Source organism: Ustilaginoidea virens, chromosome 6 (genome assembly GCF_000687475.1).
Source record: "Ustilaginoidea virens chromosome 6, complete sequence".
Classification (NCBI taxonomy): Eukaryota; Fungi; Ascomycota; class Sordariomycetes; order Hypocreales; family Clavicipitaceae; genus Ustilaginoidea; species Ustilaginoidea virens.
Window position 1 is genome coordinate 1,492,495 of NC_057321.1, and position 14,890 is coordinate 1,507,384.

The window sequence follows — 14,890 nt, forward strand, 5'->3', positions numbered from 1 at the left end:
GTCTAGATGTCGCCGACGGCTCTCCCCATGCAGGCAGGCAGGCAGGCAGGCAGGCAGGCAGGCCGGGTTGGTTGCTGATGCTCGGTGCTTGGTGCTTCACTTGGTGCTTGGTTGGTTGTTGCAAGGTGTCAATCGCGAAAGGGGGGGATGCCCGGCCAGCCAGCTTCCGCACCCGGCGGGTCACGTGCCCCCCCCCCCAACGTCTGCTCGCTTCAACCTCTTCAACCTCCATCAACCTCCAGCTTCGTCGTGACCCTGCGCATCGCCATCCCCGCGACGTCAACATCCCAGCCGCTCAAAATGCCCAAGTGTGAGTATTCCCTACCCCCCCGCTCATCCGGCTTGCTGACCCTTCCCCCCCAGTCTTTTGTAAGCACCACCGCTCCCTCGCTCCCTCGCCTCCGTAGACACGGCCAGTGCTCATCGTCCAACCAGGCGACTACTGCGACGTCTACCTCACGCACGACTCCATGAGCGTGCGCAAGGCCCACAACAGCGGCAAGAACCACCTGCGCAACGTCGTCGACTACTACCAACGTATTGACGCCCCCCCCCTTGCTCCGCTGCCAGCCGTCACCCGCCACCAAGGCTGACAATACCCTCCGCAGAAATCGGCCACGAAAAGGCCCAGTCCGTCATCGACTCCATCACGTCGTCCTACGCCGCCGAGGGCCAGGCGCACGCCAACCCCATGCTGCCGCACAACCAGCCCGGCAACGCGTTTCCCCCGCCGTTCCCTTTCCCAGGTAGCCCCCGCCACACCTTTTTTGCATCGCTGCGTGATATACATGCGTATATATATATATATATATATATATATGTATATGCCTGTGCATGCGTGTATGTGTGTTACTGACTTGTTTCGCGCCAGGCGCTCCCCCTCCGTTTGCCGGCATGCCCGGCGCGCCTCCCGGCCAGTTCCCCCACGGCCTCGCGCCTCCTGCCGGCGGCCGCGGCGTACCGGGCATCCCGCCTTTCCCGCCCGGCCCCAATGGCTTGCCGATTCCGCCGCCCGGCGGGCTGCCGTTCCCCCCGCCGGGGGGGTTGCCGTTCCCTCCGCCGGGGCCTAACGGCGCGCCCCCTCCTGCGTTTGCCGGATTGCCTGGCATGCCTCCTGGTCCTGGGCAGGCCTTCCCGCATGGGTCGGTTCCTCCTCCTGGTTTCCCGGTGCCGCCGGGTGTCGGTGCCTCCGGGCCTCCGGGGCAGGATCGACGATGAGTGCATGTCGTCAGTTTGGGGGGGGGGGGGGGGGGGGGGGGGGGGGGGGGCTGGCGTGGGAAACCAAATGCACTCTGTCGATCGGGTGCCTCCGGCCCTCTGGGGCAGGATCGACGATGAGTCAACACCGTCTTGTTGCGCAGTGCATGGAACATAATGCAACCCGGGGTCGATTGTCTTTAGGCCGGTGCTCATGGCGTTAACGGTTACGGCCGGGGTGGGGAAAAGAATCACCACATACATTGCTGCATTTTTGTCTCTTTATCTTTAAATTCTTGGTCAAGTTTAGTCAGTTAGTCTCATGCAGTTAGTTTCATTCAGTCAGTCGGTCAGTCAGTCAGTCAGTCAGTCAGTCGGTCGGTCAGTCAGTCAGTCAGTCAGTCAGTCAGCCAGTCAGTCGGTAGTTTCACCATTCATCAACAGCCGTTCTCATCTGCCCGCCCCCCTTTATTCACAGCAATACGAAGCCCATTGTCCGCCTCGGTTTTTGACGCCTGCACCACGGCCAAATATGCCGTGCCACCTGCCATCATGGCCGGCAATGCAAACCCAATTTCCTCGTCTCCCCCGACCTCCCCTCTCTTGATGCTTCCCTTTGAGCCGGAACAAACGCACAGCGCCAGATCCGGCTCCGCCGTCTTGCGCAAAACGGGATGCTGGAAAATCTCGAAAATCGGTTCCAAATCTCTCGCCAAACGAAAACCACGAAAAACCCACATCGCAACGCCACGTCGAGCCCGCTCGACTTTCAAGTCCCAGCACTTGTTTTTGCTATTCTTTGCCTGTCGTAACTGTTCGCTAGAGTCGTAAAAAAAAAAAAAAAAAAAAAAAAAAAAAGGCCTTCATGTCATTGCCATTCATAAGCTCCTTCTTTTACCTTTCCCCTCCGCGCTGCTCCCAGTTCGCACTCATCCCGCCCATGTCCCGCCGTCCTGTCTGGTTGAATCCGCTCAGGGCGGCCGTCTGGCTGCACGCGTTCGAACGACTTCTTCAACGCCATCGCGAACTTGTCTAGGCCCGCTGATCATCTGGCGAAGCTCCTGTGTCCGCTTCTCCCTTCGTCTCTCGCTCCATATTCGAGTCAGGTTAGGAAGCTTTTCCATGCGGCTGCTTAGCGAAACCGACCGACGTGACTTCTCCGGGCTTCGCCGCCGCCGCAAGCCGCGCCCTCGCAGGAATCTCCTGTGTGAGTTGCCTTCCCATGCTGACCCGTGTTCCTCGCGCGCCTTCATGTAGAGAACCAGCGAGTCTGCGCTGCTCTGGCGCCGCGTGACCTTCAAATTCCCGCTGGGAGTTCGCCTGATCGTGCGTCGTTCCGGCTCGTCCATGCTCTCAATGCAACGGATGTAACTGTCCCGCGCCGGCATGATTGCAAACGTCTGCTTCATTTTTGCCCCAAGGCTCCTTTTCGGTCGCCCGGGCCGGTTGTCGTCTTTCCCACCATCGGGGCGACAAGTTGTGCAGTCGCAGTCGTTGCCGTCATCGCCTTGGTTATCACGTTGTGGCCGCCAGTGAGGATGCAGCTTGTCCCGCTCTACAGGTTCGTCATCTCCTCTTTTCGCATCAGGCTCAATCAGCTTCCGTCTCCCAAGTCCGGATACTTGGCCGTCGTTCCGTGACAGTGAAAGAGTTCTCGTCAGAAAACCCGGTTGCTTGCTAGCCGTTGGCGGGGAGCTGATGGAATGCCTCCTTCTACCGAGCGCTCTCATGACAAGGGAGGGCCTCCGGCTGGGCTTCTCAGCTACCGCGTCATAAAAGTTCCCCAGCTGGTTTGCTTTTTCTTCCGCGGGCGTAAGACCTGATGGTGTGGCAGGGGTAAAATGGAGGGCGGGAGGGTGGACGGGCGGCTCGGGGGGAGCGCGAGGGTTCCGCAATGGCGAGTCAACCTCCTCCAAGGATCCTTGTTGTTGAGGAGTCACCGCGCCGCCTTCGGGATTCGTAGTCTTGATCTGAGGCGGTGATTCATCGTGCGCTTCTGGCTGGTTCAGGTCTCTTTCTGTGGCATTTGGCGGTGCGTCAGAAAGCTTGGCGGAATGGTTGACCATGACTACCGAAGAAACTTGATGAGGGTACATGCGGACGGCTTGCGCTTCCGATACCTCTGGAGCTGTCCAATTTGTCTCGGTAGATATCACGGAAAACGGTGTGGTACGGGATGGATATTTTCTTGTTGAGCCGGCGTCATCGTAGTGATCAATACAGAGGGACTCGTGTCCAGACTCTTCATCCGGTCGAGGGGTTGGGAGAGTCTGAGCCGCAATAACCGGCGAAACTGATATTGCAGGCATTGGCACGGTAGTTTTGCTTTGCGTGGTATTTGGCGATGCGGACAGAATGTGCACCGTCTTCGGTTGCGGTTGCGGCTGCGGCTGCGGCTGCGGCTGCGGCTGCTGCTGCTGATTGCCGGATGAGCAATGTGCATCGTTTAGAGCCTTGACGCTCTCAACGGTCAGAGACCCCGTCCGCAAGGTAGTGCGGCTCGTCGGGGCGGATAAAGAAGATGAGCGAGCTGGAATGGTGGGCGGGAAATCCGCCGTGTTTTGGTCTGACCCGTCAGAGGCCCATGCCGAGCGATTCCAACGGGATTGCCTGTCAAAGGAAACTTCTTCGCCGTGGAGTGCCAAGTGATCAACAGGCGAGGGCCCGATGCTGCTCGCTTTTTTCGAGTGCCGACTCGACGCAGATCGCAACGACGGCTCTCGTGAATGCGATTTGTGCGAAGACCTCCGGTCGGGAACAACCACTACGGGAATACCTCCACTCTTCCATACCTCACGCCTGGCCCGTCCACTAGCCATGGAGCTGTTGCTCGTGCCGGACCCGCAGCTGTCGTGCCGTTGCGCATGCTCCTGATGCAACCTGGCCGATGCGGGCCGAGCTTCCGAATGCGCGTCTGCGTCTTCCAAGACGTGCGCTTGAACTGGGCTGCGATTTCGCAACTCTCTATGTTTACGCACATGTCGCAGCGTCCTTGGTCTCTGCGGCGGGCTGGGATTATCGACGAGGATGGCCCCGATCACGGTAGATGGTGCAAACAAGCCAGAGTGCCTTTGGGGCTCCGCGCTGCTCCTGGGCGCCTCGGAGCGCAAGGTTCCAGTGGTAAGCGACCGTGGCGGCGATGACTTGGGCGGCGACTTGAGAGGTGACGCGGCGCCCACTTCCTCCTTGGGAAACGTCATGCCTCGGACGGCTTTGGTCGCGTTTGTCCGAGACGTGTCCATTTCCTTGTCGAGCTCCCAACTTTTGGCCTTTGCAGACATTGTTGCCCTTGACATGACAGGATGTGGCTCGCGTCTGCCGGCGGATACCAGTCTCTGAAGATTGTCGTCCCACTCCTTCTCTACACGGCTCGGTGAATCCCATTCTCCGTCAAACTGGGCCAGCTCATTCCGCGTACGCGGGGTGTAGCTCCCGTCGACAGTCGAGGTCGGGCGGTCACGAGCTTTGCCTACAGCTTGGGGCTGCATGGTTCGGCTTCCTCTGCTGACGGGTGTCGGAAGAACGGTAGTTTGCGACGGAGATGACGAAAACAAGACGGTTTTGGCGGTCGACGTGGCCGCCTCATCTTCAGAAGATGACGGTTCCTCTCTAGCTGTCTTGAAAGACTCGGTGCGGGACTCGGTCGTGAATGCTGCCGTCAGAGCATGTCCACGATCCAGGGCCCAAGGGCGCAAAGCACGAGGGCGATTGACCGGCTGAGGCGGCGTCACGTCTGGTGTCGGAGGGCTGCGCTGATCTGGTGGTGTAGCTGGTGGTCGCTTTGCGAGAGGCTGGGGAGTCCGAATGTCATCAGCGTGGGGAGGAGAGGGACTTGATGTTTGGGCGGAATGGCTCCCGGACGATGTGCGCGAGTAGCTGGGAGGAGTCGGGGGCAGGTCTGGACCAGCACCGATCGTCTTCTGCTGATGCTTCAGAGACCTAGGGCTTGATGCTGGAGAGCCATAGGACATGGAAGCAGCGGAAGCCGATGTGTCGAAAAGGCTGGAATCTGGGGGGCCAGGCATGAATCGCGTCTCATCGGCGGGGGGTTCCTTGTGCGGACGGGGCAAAACCTTGTGCTTCTTGAACTGCCCGTGAGCATTACGGCCTGTCAGCTCTGGCGGGCTGATGAGGCCACCATGCTCAGGCAGGTTCAGTGCCATGACGCTGAGCGCCGAGGAAACGGCACGACTCAAGACTCAAGGAGAGGGAATGGATTATATCAAACGAGGCCAAGAAAGAGGCGAGAGCAAATGGGTATTATTCCGAAACGTCGACTGCCCCTAGAAGGGGATCCTGTGCATACTGGACACGGGTTCTCAGGCACGTCTTGTGCTGGTGACGCCATTCAATTGGACGGGGGGGGGGAGTAGCAAACAGGAAGTGACTCAGACTGTTGCGCCAACAGACTGGAGTTCCCTGGCCGAAGGCAAGGGGCTAGGATGGTCAAAATGAGGCGAATGGCGGGCGACTGGAGGCTAAATCAGCTCCTGACACGACTTGGCAGGGCGAGAGGCGCAAGGGGAGAAGAGGGAAGCATGTCCGAAGTACTCGGTACTCGGCACGCTGGGAGGCCCTGAATCAGGTGGTTGCTGGTGGTTGCTGGTGGTTGCTGGCAAAGGCGTGCTGTCTGGTGCTTGCTGTCAATGTGCCTCAGGCACGACGGGGTCACAGAGCCGGCGAGGATATAAAAGGAATCAAGCCAAATGCCATGGCGATGCAGCGATGCAGCGATGCGCAGGGGACCCTGGCGAAGACGTCGTGCCGGCGTGAGGGTGAGGATTGAAAACGTCGTTGGGTTTTTCTGTTGACGACTAATAGCTGCAACTCGGCGGTGGTCGATGGGTATCTGATCTGTCTGGTCTGTCTGGTCTGTCTGGTCTGTCTGGTCTTATGCAAGAGACATCAATGCCAGCGGCCAGCCCCAGAACAAGCAAGGGCTCATCAACAGCCAGCAGACGCTGGACGCAGCAGACGACTGGACGCAGCAGTGCTGTGCAGTGCGCAAGTCACGCCGCCTGCGCAAGTGCCAACCGAGTACAGGCACTTGGAAGTTGGAGGGGCAGCAGGAGAGAGGCTTGGCCAATCAATCAATGGTGGAGTGGGTGGTGGCTTCGTGAGTGGGCGGCTGGGTGACTGGGTCCAAGGCAGCCAGCCCTCAGGACTGCAAGGAAGGAAGTGCCTGTCATTGATCTCGAGTGGGCTTGACAAGGGAACTGGAAGGAGCGAGGCGCGCACGGGGAGGGGGCCGGGATGGAAACACGTAGAGCCTGACTGACCTGACCTGCCTCTGAAACAGCTCTGAAAACTAATTTTATGCTGGGCCTGGGTCTGGGTCTGGTGCGTACCTACTAGGTACCTGGCATTTGAGCTGGTGTCTCCAAGGCACATACGGTACATACGGTACATGCGGTACATGCTCGGCAGTACCAGACAGACCTCCTGGCGATGGGTCAAGTCAAGACTGGAGTCAAGAGTCGAGAGTCAAGGCGCTGCTGCATCCCGCAAGACTAACGCCACCAGCAAGGTACGGGACGGGACAGGGTTTGCCAACGGGCGCATGACCTCAACACTTAGTGCTGGCTGCCACGATACGATGGAAGCCAGGTGGAAGCAGATGCCAAAAACGCCAGCCAGGCTGGAGGATCGTGAAGCCCGGGCTTCTCTTGACATGCTGCCCTGCCCACCCACCCCTTACCACCCAAAAAAAAAGGAATTTTTTTTTTTTTATTTTTTTTTTTTTTTATTTTTTTTTTTAGCTCCTCCGCCTTTTTACTTGGATGTGTGATGTGTGTTCACCAACAATGACTCCTGCGTTGTAGCGTTGCGCCGAAGCGCGCTACGGAGAAAAAAGCCCACAAATCATCGACTTCTTGGTCCTTAATCCCTGCAGCCAGACCTGCAGCGACAAAATTCATCGCTATCGCTGGTGACGGTGAGGAAGGCTCGCTATTACACTTGGCAGCGTTGAAATTGCCTGCTCTCGCCACCTTTTTCACCCCTTGCCTATTTGCTGTTTTTCTCTTTTCCTCCTTTGGCCCATTTTTTCGTCTTCTTTTTTTCCTTTTTTCCTTTTTTTTTTCTTTTTCCCCGGCGTCACCGTCGGCCTTTGGTCCACGTTTCGGTCAGCAGCAAGAGGTCAAGCATGCAGCCAGCATCGCCCACTGCATGGTGCAGCTGGAGTCTGCAGACCAAAAGACAAGACATTCCTCGCCATTCGGGCTGCAGCATGCTGGCGACACGAAAGACTGCCGACTTGCAGACTCGCATGCTGTTGATTAGCATCGGTGAGGCCCTCACGTTTCCTGCTCGCAACCACCACCATGGCAGGTAGACGCTTCCCTGATGTAGCTGCACTGTGCAGTCTTTTGTTGTTGCAGCGTCCGATTCGTAGACTTGGCGCGCTGCGCATGACGAAACAAAACGGATCATGTTTACTTCAACCAGACTGCTTGCCAGGTGCCTCCTAATGGATGAGCCTTCCGAGTCCCGGCTCCCGACTGTCCATCCACCTGGCCTACCCGCTCGATGCCAGCGACATGCATGCAGCTCACCTTTTGGCAGTCCTCGGCCATGTCGACGAGGATTCTGTCGTGTCGTGTCCCCTCGTGCCACCCAGCCTTGGCCATGATGCGATCCAACTCCTCCCCCCCCCTCTTCCCCTCCTTCTCCTTGGACTCTTTGGCGCTCGTCTCTCGTCGTGTCGTCGCCCACCCATACCATCCTTTTTGTTCCCATCCCTTTGGTTTCCCCTCCTTCCTACACGTCTACCAGTCACGTTGCCAGAACGGCACGAGCCTCTTCCCACCCTCCATCTCAGAAATGCTGCTAGATTGACCGAGCTAGGGCCCTTTGAAGTTATTGCCGGCCACTTGTGCCATGCAGCAGCCATGCAGCAGCCAGAGCGCGGATTTGCGCCGCAGCCATGTTTTGAAAATTTTCATGAATTTCCGCCATCAAACCACCCCCATTTGCCCGTCAGCGTCGAGGACTAGCCCTTTCTGAGCAGAAAGGATGTCATGGGTGTCATGGGACCGTCCACCGCCACAAGCTTGCGTGCGTGTGCCCGGGCGAGCGCATCCTGTTGAAGGGCAAACTCGCATCCTCTCGAGACGCAACCCTTGGGCATGTGCATTGCTTTTTTGTTTCTGGCGAGGCCTCGTAACTCAAAAAGGCGCAACAACTGCGGCCAACGCTGCTCTGCATTGAAGATGGGACGCATGTCCATCACTACGCCCCCGCTAGCAGGCTTGGGTTCTAATCTTCGCACCTCTTGACTTTTGAATGGAATGAGCTGCCACGATATAGGTGCTCAGTGAAAAAAAAAAAAATTTTTTTTTTTTTCGTTTAGTGACGTCGAGGTGATTAACGACATCTTGCAGGACTCGACGTGTCTCGCACGGTTGTGAGTCGCGAGCAAGGGAAGAAGCCTGTTGCTTGTATCCGTTCTCGCGCTGTCATGGCAAAATACGGGCTTGGCCAGAGGAGAGCCCAGACCTGGCCTGCATCTGTGTCGGGATGAAAACGTGGGAGACGTTGTCGTCTCTTCTCGAGTCTTGGGAGAGCCGTGTATTTTACGCACATGACAAGCAATGGGGATCTGGGGAACGGCTACGCGTTGCGGGCGGCGATGATTACGCACTGCGCAAAATCGCGCACTAGCGACAAGCAAGCAAACATCCAGGGAGCGCAAGGATATACGTTCGCTCACCGTCTAGGCTAAACTACATCATCTGCAAAGCAGACGCAGAGCTCCAGCAGTGAGCGTGAGTGAGCAGGCTCGGACGGGTAACCCCAAGCTGGATCCCAAGCCAAGGCCGACGGCGTTGAAAGTGAGGCAAGGACCCTGCTTGGGCTGGCTGATCAGAGTCGGCTGATCCCAGTTCACGATGCATTTGTCAACTCTTACCTGCCCTCTGGCTCGTCCGAATCCCCTGGCAAATACGTCGCCTGGGCGATGGCCATTGTCTTGGGCAAGATGTATATGGTAGTTTGGGCGGATCCCGTCTTCTCCCATCGGTCGGGCACAAGACACGCTGCTTGAAACCGTTCCCGTTGTCTCTCCGAGAAGAATAAATAAAGCCAGGCCAGGGAAAAGTCTCGATGCATCCAGGGGAAGATGTTGCCGGGGATATCGGTGGATTCGTACGTAAGAACGGAAATATCCGGCTATAATGTGGCACATATAACCGAGGGAACAAGTAGCTCCTTGGAAGTTAGGGCTACCCCTATTCCTACTATCAATAGCTGGTGCAGCGAGTATCGGTCAGCCGGTGCTTGTTAATTATCATTCAATAGTACCGCATCTTCTGCACGCTTCCTGACAGAAGATGATGTACCGCCACAGAAGGAAATGATGACATTATCGTTATCCCTGTGGATACGAAAAGTATGGCAGGTTCCGAATGCAGAGGAGGCAAAAGAACGCATCTAAAACACGACGGCCTTTTCGATGCCCGGTGTCGTGATGCGAGCCAAAGCTTTGTGTCACGTCGTGTCCCTGGCTGACAGGCGGTGACGATTCTGATTTACATCCCACTGCGGTGTGCCAGTAACGCAACCTCGTCTGCGCATGAGGTGCAAATGTCTCGCTCCTCTTTGCTCTGCGTTTGAGCATGGGTGCCGACTCTCAGCAGCACATGATGGGAGCAGAGTTCCTCACCGTATCCGAGACGGGACGCCTCAATCGTGTCGACGGACAGTTACGCCAGCCGTTGGCGCGGCGGCGCGGGAAAACAGAAGTAGCATAGCCTTGTCGGGCGTGTTGCAGTCTGGGGGATACAGGCATGGCGGGCCCCATCGTGTGGTGAAACAGCCGCAGCGCACCGGGACGAATGGTCAGAATACGACGCAGGTTAGGTTGGTTGAGCAAGACGGGATGGATGACGGCCCGGGCGGGAGTCGGCCCTGGATGCTCCAGCTCCCCGACCCGGCCGGCTTGTCACCGTCACGTCACATGGCCGCGCGATGGGTTCACTACCAGCCGCCCTGGGGCGCAGCGAGCACGAGACCCAGACGGTGCTGGGCGCGAATCTGTCGAGGTCGGTGCTGAGCAAGGTCGTGGAAACGGCCGGCTATCACTTTGGGCGCATGGCATGGCGTGGCATGGTCCTGGGACTGGCGAGCCGATTTCCAATGCTGGCGGCGGAAGGGGCAGCGTGTGGCACCGACGCGCACGCGCAGCTTTTATGGCTGTGGACTCTGCGAGAATGAGAATGAGAATGAGAATGTTTTGGCGTCGAAAACCAAAAGAGTTCAAAAGGCCTTTTGCAAACGAGGTTCCGAGAGCAAAAATGAAAAATTCGACGTCAAATTGCTGCCTTCCCCGAGCCTCGCAATCGCGTGATTTTCGCCAGGGCAGGCCATCACCTGACCAGCCGTGCGTGGTTGGATCAGCTTGCTTTTGCCGTACATAAATGCCAATAGCAGCGAGGTGCCTGGACACGCCCATTCTCCTCCGCGATTCGCGATGTTGGCTCAGCCGGCTTTCCCATGACATCCTTCGCATAATCGTGGCTTGGTTGCGAAACATCAGTATAGCTTTGACGTTGGAAATCCGGCACGCCGTGCTGGACCTGGTGCTGCGGACTCGCTCGTATTCGGTCAGGCGTACGCCGCACGCACGCACGCACGAATGTCCAGACCCGGACGCCAGACTGCCACCGACGGAACGACGAAGCAAGCAGCGACCTGCCCGAAAAAGAACAGCAGCCGCGTGGCAATGCCAGCTGATGGACGCGGCGGGAAATTCCATCCCATTGACCGGTTCCCGGGCCTGGGGAGGGACCCTGGAGGCGAACCTTTCTGGCAGGGTCAAACTTGGGCTCTGCTTTTGCCAAGGCGCGGCGTGGGAGCATCTGGCTGATATTCACGCCAGGTGACGCAAAGCAGGCGAGCCTTGAGAGTGCCGATCACGAGGCGATAGATCAGGAACCGCCCCCTTGCGTGCCACCATCCGGGGACATCACGGCCGGAGGAGCAGCCGCCTGATGGCTCTTGGCCGTCGCCGATTCCACATGCGGTTCGATTTTCCAGCTCTTCTGTTTCCGGGTCCAGCCAACGTGCGTCTCCTTTTCCCGCCGTTCGCCGTCCAATGGCCAGTCACCTGGACGCAGAGACCATCATGATCTTAACCCACCGTTTCTTGCGAGACGCTCGTTTCTGCAGAGTGACATGACGACGGCCGACGGCCGACGGCCTTTGTTCGTTTATAAGCGCATCTACCCGTCCCGCACGACCCGGTGTCATGTCCCCGTCATCCCTTTTGCGTAGGTATGGATCGTCCCGACCTTGAACCTGTATAGTGTATATAACTCTCGTCCTAACTGCTCACGCAATTTCTCGCGCCGTCTCGCGCAGGGAAACATCCTGCTCGACGACACAAACCCCCCCTTTTTCCTTGGCACCCAGCAGCGCTGCGTGCACGACTCGGATCTCCGCCATGAAGCCTGCCGCCGCCGCCACCGTGGCCTTGTTCTCGGCCGTCGTTTCTGCGACTCCTGGCGGCCTCCCCGCCGGGGCCCTCGTCAACTGTGCCAGGGCCCACGCAAACTATTGCTGGGCGCCCGACGTCATCCTGCGATGCGACGGCAATGCCGTAGGCACCCGATTCATGTGCGAGAGCGGCTCCGGCTCCGGCTCCGGCTCCGCGTGTCGAGAGTCTTCGAAGCTGGCTGGCGATGCTGTTTGCTGCAACGATGTAAGCCCGAGTCTCCTGGCGGCCTGAGAGGTTTTCATCTCGTCGCAGCGCATGGCAGGTGGCTTTGTTCTGACTCGACCGAATCCCAGGGTGGTCTCTCTACCACGGCCCAAAGCATCGCGGCCCCGACTGGCAGCTCGAGCGGGCCCCGGGGAAGCAGCAGCACCGGCGGGGAGAGTACGTCGCCGTCCGGGTCGTCTCCCACGGAGACGGGTGTCATGAGCATTCCTGAAGGGAGCATTCGCGGAACGGCCACTGGCACAGCTCCCGACGCTCCACGGGTCTCGAGCATCCCCGACAGCGCCGGCCCGGGAACGGCGTCCGGGCCTGGTACGGTCGGCAGTGCCAGCAGACTGACCGACGCGATCGGCAGCTCGGCCTGGCTGTCTGCCGCATCTGACGGCTGCCCTGCACTTGTGGCTACCACGCCAACAGCGACTGGTGGTAGCACGCCCAGCACCGCCGCGGTGCAGACCACGCATTTGCAAACCGCCGCTTTGCCCACCACCGCTTTGCCCACCACCGCTTTGCCCACCACCGGAGTATCCCTGGCTCCCGCTGCCGCCGCCCATGCAAACGCCGCCGCTGGCCTACTCGCCGCCGCCGGACTGCTTGCCGCCGCTCTCCTCTAAAAAGCCATGGCCGTGGCCCCCCACCCACTCTGTCCCCGTCGCGGAAGACGCGCGTGGACAGGAGAGGCGGCCCTTCCGCGGGGTAGAGTCGCTCCTTCCCAAGATGATGTTGCAGTGTAATCAGCCGGGGCACAATTCGAGGAAGCACTTTAGCCGCGGTGCTTTGTTGCGAAGTTGGTGGCGATGATGCTCATCCATCATGGGGCAGATACCACCAAACGCCGGGGCCTTTGCCGCGAGCTCCAACGAGCCCGACATGCCCTGTGCTGGGAAGCTGAAGCCGCCGAGGGAGAGGGCAAGTACCGCGATGGAATGTTTGACTAGATGTTTTAATAAGCATTTGTTGCACGGCCAAGATGATGGCTCCTTCGTTCCACCGCCGCGGCTGCGGTGAGAAACGAAACGTTTGTCGTCCAGCCCGAGACTGCACCGCCGTGACGTAGCCGCTGGTTTGTCGTCTGCTCTCACTCGCCGCAGCTGCTGACCCTGAGCCAACATGGCCTTGCTGGACTTGGCTGCGGTCACGCCCATCCGCTGCGGAGAGCCTTTGACTGACGCTGGTCAGCCCTCCTTCTATGCGTGTTTGCAGCTTGTGATGCCCGTGGCGACTAGAGTGACTATGTACCAGCCATCTACGTGAAGCCAGTGACGTCATCCTCCACGGCAACAGGCGTCCTCGCCATCGCCATCAGCCGGCTCGCAAGCCATCTCCCTCGTCTTCCGGCTCTCCTCTCTCCTGCCACCCTTCCTGCCGCACCTCGTGGCAACCCCCCGCCCCCCCCCCCGCCCCGTCTGCCGAGCCAACTGCGGCCCAACGCCGTCGAAGCGGGCACGTCCCTCCGGCATCGGCATAGCACTCACGTCCGGCCGTCCAAACGACGCGCGCGGCGGCCTTCGGCCAAACAAGCAGCATTTTGATTCTGGCGAGCTGGGGTCAGGGGCGGTTTTATTTTTCTTATTTTTTTTTTTGGGGTGGGCATATTTGCCTGCTGTCGTTTAGCAGATTCGGCGGGGCGGGCTGCCAAGGGCGTCTTGCCTGGGCACAGGACGGGGGATTTCTTGGCCGGCTCGATTCTCTGACCACACGTCGAGGCACGGTACGGTAGCGAGCTGTATACGAATGCTTGTTGCGGTGGTGCGCCTCGGCACGGCCCTTTGGTCCGATATGCTCAAAGTCTGGTCTGCCGTCTTGGCGTGCTGCGGACTGCGTTGAGGGCTACATCGACAGAAAAACAAGTTCCCCCCCTCCCTCCCTCCCTCCCCTTTTCCTCGAACCTGCTCCTGGCACGCAACGCGCTGCTTGGCCCTTTGGTGGCCCGCAGGATGCTCACTCCGTCGCCGAGCCCACCGCCTCTCGGCCGCCCAAAAAAAAAAAAAAAAAAAAAAAAAAAAAAAAAGGTCCGGTCCGGTCCCGTCTTGGCCCCCGGCAAGGTCAAAACTCAGTCTCCATCTTCCACCACTCCATCATGCGCTCGAGCCGCTCGGTCCTCTCGCGCGCCAGCCGCCTCCCCTCGTCCGTCTTCATCATGCCCTCCAGCCTGACCAGCTTGTCGGCGAAGTGCTCCATCGTGTGCGCCATGTCCCTGTTGCGCGCGCCGCCAAACGCAAACGCGCGGCCTATGCCCACGGCGCCGATGGCGTCGAGGCGGTCGGCGTCCTGCACGACCGCCAGCTCGGGGTGCTCGTCCACCAGCGCGGCCACGCGGGCGGGATCCCGGACCTCGCCCGAGTAGCTCACGCCGGAGCAGACGGCCTGCACGCGCGCGGCGAGCTCCTCCGGGGCGCCAAACGACGCCAGCACGTCGTGTACCAGCCGCGCCGGGTCCTGGCCCGGCTGCAGGTACTTGTTGTCGCCGACGTCGTGCAGCAGCGCGGCGAGGTGGACGACGGGCCCGGCGGCTTCGGCGCGGGGCGTCTTGGCCTGGATGTGCTGCGCGAGGCGGACGACGCGCCGGATGTGGTTGAAGTCGTGGGAGGGGTCGTAGCGGGCCATGTAGGCCTCGACGTAGGCCGTGACCTTGGGGATGAGGTCGTCGTCGATGGCGGAGGGGGGGCTCATTGTCATCGCGGCCGAGGGGACCTGGTGGTGCAGGCGCTGCAGGGGATGGTGTCGTTGGACTCGACGCGGAAATCGCCGAGGGCCGGGTTGTAGTGCGAAGCTGGGCGGTAACGCCGGCAGCAGCCAGCCGTTGTTAGGGCTACTGCCCCTGTTACCGGGGCCATGCATGTATGCAGCTCGCATTGCGTCGATGGCCTGGTGGCGGCTGCTCAGGGCGGCTGGCCTCGCCGTCATCACCGATAGCACGGCGTTTTTCCCGTGCATTCTGACGACACCTGGATAGTGAGTGGGTGGAGTGCTTGT

General features: G+C 59.4%; 5 protein-coding genes across 5 annotated transcripts; 2 read left to right on the top strand and 3 right to left on the bottom strand.

The window, feature by feature from the left end:
* Window positions 1–300: 300 nt before the first annotated feature.
* UV8b_07354 (uncharacterized protein) lies at window positions 301–1,218 on the top strand (the record flags this gene model as incomplete). The annotated part of the gene is made up of 5 exons (XM_043144851.1): window positions 301–310; window positions 364–369; window positions 436–537; window positions 609–746; window positions 872–1,218. The coding sequence occupies 5 exons, from the start codon at window positions 301–303 to the stop codon at window positions 1,216–1,218; spliced, it is 603 nt and encodes a 200-aa protein (XP_043000786.1).
* Window positions 1,219–2,168: 950 nt separating this feature from the next.
* On the bottom strand, window positions 2,169–5,360 carry UV8b_07355 (uncharacterized protein; the record flags this gene model as incomplete). The annotated part of the gene is made up of 1 exon (XM_043144852.1): window positions 2,169–5,360. The coding sequence occupies one exon, from the start codon at window positions 5,358–5,360 to the stop codon at window positions 2,169–2,171; it is 3,192 nt and encodes a 1,063-aa protein (XP_043000787.1).
* A 1,933-nt stretch (window positions 5,361–7,293) lies between these two features.
* UV8b_07356 (uncharacterized protein) lies at window positions 7,294–7,826 on the bottom strand (the record flags this gene model as incomplete). The annotated part of the gene is made up of 2 exons (XM_043144853.1): window positions 7,294–7,539; window positions 7,719–7,826. The coding sequence occupies 2 exons, from the start codon at window positions 7,824–7,826 to the stop codon at window positions 7,294–7,296; spliced, it is 354 nt and encodes a 117-aa protein (XP_043000788.1).
* Window positions 7,827–11,443: 3,617 nt separating this feature from the next.
* Window positions 11,444–12,528, top strand: UV8b_07357 (uncharacterized protein; the record flags this gene model as incomplete). Its single annotated transcript, XM_043144854.1, has 3 exons — window positions 11,444–11,469; window positions 11,557–11,896; window positions 11,986–12,528. 3 exons carry the CDS (start codon window positions 11,444–11,446, stop codon window positions 12,526–12,528), a joined length of 909 nt encoding a protein of 302 aa, XP_043000789.1.
* Window positions 12,529–13,960: 1,432 nt separating this feature from the next.
* UV8b_07358 (uncharacterized protein) lies at window positions 13,961–14,593 on the bottom strand (the record flags this gene model as incomplete). The annotated part of the gene is made up of 1 exon (XM_043144855.1): window positions 13,961–14,593. The coding sequence occupies one exon, from the start codon at window positions 14,591–14,593 to the stop codon at window positions 13,961–13,963; it is 633 nt and encodes a 210-aa protein (XP_043000790.1).
* Between the last annotated feature and the right edge of the window lie 297 nt (window positions 14,594–14,890).